This window comes from Mesitornis unicolor, unplaced genomic scaffold (genome assembly GCF_000695765.1).
Source record: "Mesitornis unicolor isolate BGI_N332 unplaced genomic scaffold, ASM69576v1 scaffold6188, whole genome shotgun sequence".
Classification (NCBI taxonomy): domain Eukaryota; kingdom Metazoa; phylum Chordata; class Aves; order Mesitornithiformes; family Mesitornithidae; genus Mesitornis; species Mesitornis unicolor.
Genome location: NW_010203739.1, coordinates 15,381 through 23,303, shown reverse-complemented (window position 1 = coordinate 23,303; position 7,923 = coordinate 15,381). Strand labels below are relative to the sequence as shown.

Here is a 7,923-nt window from a genome sequence, read left to right as displayed (position 1 = left end):
CTGCTGAACCAGGAACTCAGAGGGAGCCAGGAGTTGGGTATTGGTTCTTCTCACAGCCCCACCAAAATTCTGTAGCTTCAAGCCCTGTGGCAATTAAAGTCTGACAGAGATAAACGATGATTCAGTGTGTTTATGGCTCAAGCCATTCCCAGTCTCACTGGGATCTCAATTCAAGCTTTTTGGTTAATTTTACACCTCCATGAGGTTCAGCCTTTGTACAACAGCCCACTTTTTGTGCAATGCTGACTTAGCCCTTGTTTGCATCTTCCCATACGTCCTGCCCTCTTTTATCTGTTCTTAACTTAGAGAAAGAACAGTTACCTTCAGGAGAAGTAAACATAGTCAAGAAGAGAGAAGGGAAGAGGTAGAAATTTCTTGAAGTATAGAAATTTATCCTAAAAGTCCTAATTTACTTTTCAAATTATTTAAAGTATTTTTGGGTAACTTAAGAACAGAGCTGAGCCAAAGTGGATGCATGTTGGTATCTTTGTCTTATTAATTTCTGAAGAATTAAGCCAAGTTAAATAAACTAGTAGAACTCAGTCCTCTAATTTAGATTACTACATTGAAATTGTAAGTGCCTGGCTGAGGAAAGTGAGCTAATCCACTTATAATACAATATACAATGAATGGAGAGACAGATTTGCCATTAAAGACCTGCAGAGGAAGTTAATGGCATGGTCTGGCTTTGGCATCTTCTCCTATGTTGATTATGGTACCTTTGTGTGTTTTGACTGCTCTCTTCAATTGCATAAAGGCACAGGAAAGGTTAGGATCTTCTGTTCATTCATGGCCTCTTCTAAGGACAGGCAGCTGACAAGCTAAAGGTAGTCATGGTTGTACATGATGCATCTGTGTGTATTGTATTAGATCTCCATTGGGCAGGAACAAAACTGATCTGGCTACAGGATGCTGAGGCCTTCTGCATCCTCACTAGTAGGCCCCAAAACAGGTAGCCCTTTGCCTTTCCCCTCACTAACTCATGACTCATCTGGCTGCCTCTGGAAGATAATCCATGCAGAACAGCTCTCCAGCAATTCTGCAGCAAGAACAGGACTCAGATCTTTGTTTCCAGTTTAGGCGAGGACTTCTGGTACCAGTATGCCTGAACTGCAACAGAGGTGTAAGTGATATACAAGTACCTGCACTTGCATTAGCTGTCTTTCCAAAGGAGATAGCAAGGGCCAGAAGCAGTTGCCCATAGGCAGCTAGAATGTGGCCACCCTGTTTTGTAGAGTAGGAGAGCTTAGTAGTGCAAATAGGGGACGTTGTACCTGGGGCTTCAGGGTGAGCGTGTGATTTGAAGCACACCGAATATACTAGTAAAGAGGTAAGGCAAGCTGAGAAGATATCTACAGGGTTAAGCAGTCCTAAAAACAAGGTGTACATAACCTGGGAATAAGATTGGGTTTTGGCATCAAAGTTTGGACTACATGGCACACTGAACCTTACAGTAGATTTCTAATACTTGTGAACATGCTTTTCTTTGTTTCATTGTTCTTCTGCACTATTCAGTGCACAGTTCTAGCATCCAGGTTTCTTGTTGGTCTGTTTAGGGTTTGAATGCTGTACTTATGGGATGTTTGAGGGATAATTTTATTTTGAGGTATTTCCCAGATTGTCATTGGTCAAGACCTTTAGAGAAGAAAAGGCTGCTGATGAGGCGTAAAAGATGAGAGTAAGCTAACACAGTTGTTACCATGTCCAAGAATGCTATATCCTGAAAAAGAGTGAGGACAAAATATGAGGAGTGGCAGTTCAGAGTAGTGGCATGTATATTCAAAGGGGAGTATTTACACAGTAACTCTTAAAAATAAAACCTTTTAATAAGAGCATTGTCTCTTTAGAAAACTGGACTCTTGTTCCCAGGTTTATAGTTTTATGGGTTATATACGACTTTTATATTAGCTGTCTGTACAAAAAGAATTTGGAAGAAAGAATAAAGCCATGAAATCACTCCTGGTAAGTGTTTTTTTTTTTTTCTTCAGATTTTTTTTCAGTGCCAGGCAGTGAAGATAAATTTTGTCTCTGATGCTGTTTTTATTACAGGTTTGGACTACAGATTATTTTCAATAACCTATCAAAATTAACAGGCTCCTTACTGTTCACAGTTTATCAGGATGCCCCAGAGCCACTTCGGCAATGAAGAAAGCAAAGCTGTCTGGAGAACAAATGCTAACAATAAAGCAGCGGGCCAGTAATGGTAAATTTTTAATCATTACCTTTTTAAATATTGCCACCTTATTAGCTAAGGTTATCATTACTTTATAGGCTTTTTTCCCTATGTGTGTAAATTTTCTTTGTATAAATAGTGAATTCACTGTCAGTAGAAATAAAACTGGGTTTTATGCTGTGGAAATCTCAGCCAGCAGTGGAGTGTTCAGACTGGTCTGAGTTATGTCTATATGGATCTAAAACACTAAAATATTTCAAAGTAGGATATACCATTGTAATTTTCTGGTTTTTATCTCATTCAGCAACATGGATAGTTGGTCTTACATTGTTGCAGGTTTCAGAAGACAAAAAGAATTGATTTCCAAAGGTGTCAATTCCTCATGAGGTCCCGTGAATTCATTTGATCCTTATAGCTGAAGTGCAATTAAAGCAAAATGTAGGTGCTTCCGTTCAAATAAGTTTAATGCAAAAAGTCTAATCTAGGTGGTACCAAAGTCCTGAGTTTTCTTGGAAAACTTTAGTCACTTCATCTGTGACTCTGCATGCCTAAAGATACTGCCCTTTTAACTGCTGCTGTTGGTTGTATTTGAGAGCCACAACACAGTACAGGAGCCATTGCAACCCGCACTTCCGGCAGAGCTGGAGAAACTCCTCATTGTCTTTGCTCAGTAACGGGGGAGTGGAAGATCCAGATGAAATTTTCTCTGCAGCCTGGGAATACCAGTTTCTTTAGCTTAAGAGTTAAGACTTCAATTTGAGAGAAAGCAGGTCTGTCTCTTCCCAGGACTATTTTGTGCTTTGTTATATTAATTAAAAGGATAAATAATCCCCTTACAGTTTATTCCTGTCTGAATCTTTAAAGATGCAGGTACCATTAAAATTGTGTTCTCAAAATGTTTATGCCATAAAAACTCAGGAATCACTTCCATTTTGCAAATTATCCTGTCTCTCATTATTTAATAACACCTTTCTGAACCTTGAGATTATTAAAAGCAACAGCAGAATCACAATATATCCCAGTGCATTAACAAAATTTCACTTTGTTGTGAAAAAAAGAAGAGTTAGTTATAATTATTTTGACAACACTGTATTATGAGGAGATTAGCATCTTAAGACATTTCCTATCCCTTCAGAAGATCTATCAGTGGCCACAGTCTTTCAAATAAGTTACATATGACAGTGGAGCTGAATTTGTTCCTACAGGTGCATTTTTTAGTATACAAAGTTAAATTCAGAACATGTAAGGAAAAAAGTGTGTCTTCTTGATCCTCCCAGCATTTTCAACACTCTTGCTGGAAAATTATTGCAATTTTTAGAAGAAAAGTAGTTGAAAATATATTGTTTTAACTTCAAAAGTAAAGTTTGATTAGTGCTTCCTTTTTATTTTTTACTTTGATACTTTTACTTGAAATAAATTTATTTTCAAATATGGAAACAATTAATTCACTGAACTCTCATTTAAAGCTTAATTATTTTAACACTCCTTTTATTTTTATATCACACAGGTATAGAAAATGATGAAGAAATTAAACAGTTAGATGAAGAAATCAAAGAACTAAATGAATCCAATTCCCAGATGGAAGCTGATATGATTAAGCTCAGAACTCAGGTAACAGTTTTATGAAACCCTAAATTCAGCTGCTTTTTATACATGAATGATTAATAGAAATACATGAAATACATTGTTCCCTTTTGTTTCTTGCATATTATGATTTCTATCTTGATTTACCATTTATAAAATTAGAAAACAATATCCATTATACAATTTCCACATCAGTTACCACCATAAAAAAATACATTCTTTAAAATAATGGCAAAAGCATGACCTGTCATGGTCAGCTTTGTATTTCCCCTTGATAAGGCTGTGCCTTTCTAATAGGAGTTAAAATATTAGGTGAGCTTATGGTCATGAACATAAGTTACAAGGTGAAGGAGTCCAGATGCATAACATGGCTTTTGTGAGGTCTTTTTTACAGTGGCAATTTAGATAGGGAAGTGAATGCCTGTTACACTGCACTTCATCATGTGGTACACTAAGTGCAGCCCTTGGCAGCAGTAGTGGTTCCACAGATCCAGCTTTATTCTTTTTAGGTTCCACATAAAACTGTTGAAATGAAAAAAAAAACCAGCAAGGAAAAACTAACAGTAGACTATTATTTAAAACCTCATTTTTCAGTAGTCCTAAAACTGGGTGGAAAAAGCAAAGGAAGGAAATTAATTGAATTCTTTCCCTGGCATTTTCCAGCATCTACCATAGCTTCTGGTCCTTTTTTCTTCACATGATTTGAGCAGACACTTAACAGTGAGGTTTACCACAGTTCTCACCATTTATCAGCGTTTAGTCCCACAGTCATAATCGTCTGATTGATCTTGATGGAAACAGAGGAAACCATTCCTTGTTACTTCTTTATCTGCTGCTTGCGAAGAAGAGCACCATGTCCATTGTCCTCCTCTTCCATACTTGTAAACAGAAGGGGGGATCTGCCTTTTCAGCTTGGTTTTTCTTTGACTTCTAAACCTCAGCCAAGCTGATACTGAAACCTCACTTCTATCTTGTGCCTATATTCAGGATTCTGTTGTCATTATTTGGCCTGTATAGGATGTGACTTCTATTTTATATAGATTTCTTATGTGACCAAGTGTAACTGTAGGATTATGAGGACAAAATCTGAAAGAATGTAAAGCAAGAAGAATAAACAATAATAGCAGAGAGGTTATGTGTGTTTATGTTGGAGAAATTTGGTCCTAAGTTTTGAATTGGACAGCTTTCAAAGCTGCCTTATGTTTTCTTTTGCATAATACAATGCTGTGGGTGCTATTTACATATAGACTGATTTAGCTGAGATTTAAAAATATGTGTGGCAGTTTGGCCATCATGTGTATGTTAGGTAAATGCTCCATTTGTTAATAACTTTCTGCATTTCAAATTTTATTTTTGGCCAGATGAATTAAAAAAAGAAATAAAGCCATGCTAACACTATCACAGTGTTAGTGTGATAGTTTTATCATAGTGTTATCACTAATCTCAGTTCCAGCTTTCATACCTCAGACCAGTGCCATTGCATGTTCCTAGAAATCAGATACTTGAGGATCATTTTGTGTAGCCACATCACTTGTCCAAGTTACTTCTATCAACTAGTGGTCTGTATTTCCATAAGCAGACTGAAACTTTAGAAACAGAATAAAACTTGAGACATCTAACAACCTGATTGTGCCAACAATTTCATAAAATTTACTCACCCATGGTCAAGTTAATATTCACTTAAGAACCTTTTCCCCTTCTGCCTGCTACTACTGCACAAACCTTCCATCTTCCCATCAGCATTTAAATTGCATCAATTACAGTTCACTGTCTATGCCAATGTAGAAATGGATAGAGCTAATTTTGAGGATTCAATACTTGGTGTTCTTTGGCATTTTTTCCACTTCTCTCGCATCTTTTCTTATCCTCTTGTCAATGCATATTTTAACCTACACACACACAAAAGCACGCTGTACACTTTGTAACAGACATTAATGTTTGTCATCTAGTGTGGAAAGTAAGGACAGGTGGAAGTGTGGACAGCTAGGAGTGAGCTCTGCATGTGCGTTCAGTGAGCTGGACTGAGCGCTCATCTGAAATTGTCATAGCTTCATTAGCATGGTGCTCTGCGCAAGCTCGGGAAGTTGCCTCTCAGCAACACCTTTTAGCTCAAGCACGGCACCATGCAAGGTCAGAGCTAACTTGTGTCTGGTCACCTGGGAACACAGCAGAGCATACTCTCAGTTGTCTTCACCTATACATGTAATCGTGCCCCAGAGGCCCACTGTCCTGGCTATGTGCAAATTTTCTTGAGTTCCTTCAGTTTTGCAAGTCATCGTATTTATTAGGAAACTTTCACGTTTGTACATACATCACAATAAGATGCAATTGTTCAGCTTTTATAAGCAGCCCTGTGAATTTGCATAGAATCAAACTATACTTACAAAGAACAAAACACTGGCAGCAAGGAGCTGTGCATGCTTAACTAACTATATTTATATATAGCAGAAAATGTAAGAAATGCATGACTTCCTGCAGAACGTTCCTATGGCAGGCTCCTAGGAGTAAAAGTGTTTAACCACGTGGGTGAACTTGCAGAACTGAGGTCCTTCGTAATGGCTTTCAACTCAAGAAGAAAAGCTCTAAAGCAGTGGAATCAAATCTGAGTTCATTCATTATTACCAATATTAAAAAGACAAGCTGTTAAAGTCATGCAACATGCAGTAGGAATAAGAAGCCCTGAACAATGATAAGAATTGCAGGCTCAAGCAAAACCTTTTTTAGTGTGAATGAATAGACCTTTTTCTTCTTTCCCTGATATTTCTGTTATCTCTCCCTTCAAAGAGCACATGCTTTATAACAGCTTGCCTTATATTACATTGTACACAAATTTGTCCATTTTAGATTACCACAATGGAGAGCAACCTGAAGACGATAGAAGAGGAGAACAAAGTAATTGAACAGCAAAATGAGTCTCTTCTTCATGAATTGGCCAATTTAAGCCAGTCTTTAATTCATAGTCTAGCTAATATCCAGCTGCCACATATGGTAAGTGATTGAGAGCACAAGTTAAGGAATTTGGCGATCTTCAGTTCACTTCATACAATAGATACCTTTTTTTATGTTTATGTTTCATCAACCAGTTGGATATTTGTGGTAACAACACTGAAAACATAAAGATACATTTAACTGCTAACAAAGACATGGAGGGCCTGTTCCAGTGTATCCTGTAAAATTAAGTAAGAACTAAATAGGCATTTTAAATATTATTAAAAATGGTGACAATATGCCTTGATAATATGTTATGCTTAAATGAATATACGATTAAGAAAATAAAAGTTGTATATGAACTACTATTTAATATCTCGTAGGAACCAATCAATGAACAAAATTTTGATGCTTACGTGACCACTTTGACGGACATGTATACAAATCAAGATCGTTATCAGAGTCCAGAAAATAAAGCCCTACTGGAAAATATAAAGCAGGCTGTGAGAGGAATTCAGGTCTGAACAGCTGCTATAGTGGTGAAAGTCTTGCTTAAAAAAAGGATGCCTCTTGTTTTTTGCTGCTGTAATTTACCAGAAAGTGTTATATATTTATTTCTGTTTGAAACAGTGTTATGCTTACAAGACTTCATAATGATTTTATGTCTTGCTTTAAAAATAGTAACGGCAGAATAGTTTTTTGAATACATTCACATTTTGTACGTTTTCATATAAGCTGACATAGTGTGATATGCCATGTAATGTTTATAGCTGCTAATGTATGCACATTTTTGGGGTATATATATTTCTGAAGAGGTAAGCTGATCAAAATAAATAGAGTGTAAATTCTTTTTAATGCTTTAGTGATTAAATGTTTTAGTATTTTGAACTGAAATGGACAAAAAAAAAACAGCTTTGAATGACAATGTTGCAGTCTGCAGCCACTTTTTAAACACTATCATTTTGCCTCATGTTGGAGGATTTTATGGGATTTAAGAAATACATTTTGTGTGCATATTGTTTCATAGCAAGAATTGGTTGCAAAAATGCTTTATTTTTGAACAATGCTTGAAAATATTATGTGACTTTTGGTTTTGGAGGATGGTGTGTGGTGGGGGCAATAAAATGAGGTTTTTTGAATTCCAAGAAAATGGCATGGATTAGATGTAAGATACAAAATGGGTAATTTATTGTAAGACAACATCAAGCCATGGAAACTTGACAGAAGATTCAAAGCAG

The 7,923-nt window shown here is 36.6% G+C and overlaps 1 protein-coding gene across 1 annotated transcript in view; it reads left to right on the top strand.

The window, feature by feature from the left end:
* The first annotated feature begins 2,105 nt into the window (after window positions 1-2,105).
* LOC104545624 (myelin transcription factor 1-like protein) overlaps window positions 2,106-7,923 on the top strand; it is a 7,745-nt gene continuing 1,927 nt past the window's right edge. The window contains exons 1-4 of the mRNA XM_010190812.1: window positions 2,106-2,203; window positions 3,681-3,784; window positions 6,602-6,745; window positions 7,069-7,923. The exon at window positions 7,069-7,923 is cut by the window's right edge and continues 1,927 nt beyond it. Of these exons, the coding sequence (XP_010189114.1) occupies window positions 2,143-2,203; window positions 3,681-3,784; window positions 6,602-6,745; window positions 7,069-7,209 (450 nt within the window). The 5' untranslated portion in view covers window positions 2,106-2,142 and the 3' untranslated portion in view covers window positions 7,210-7,923. The remainder of the gene's footprint in view (window positions 2,204-3,680; window positions 3,785-6,601; window positions 6,746-7,068) is intronic.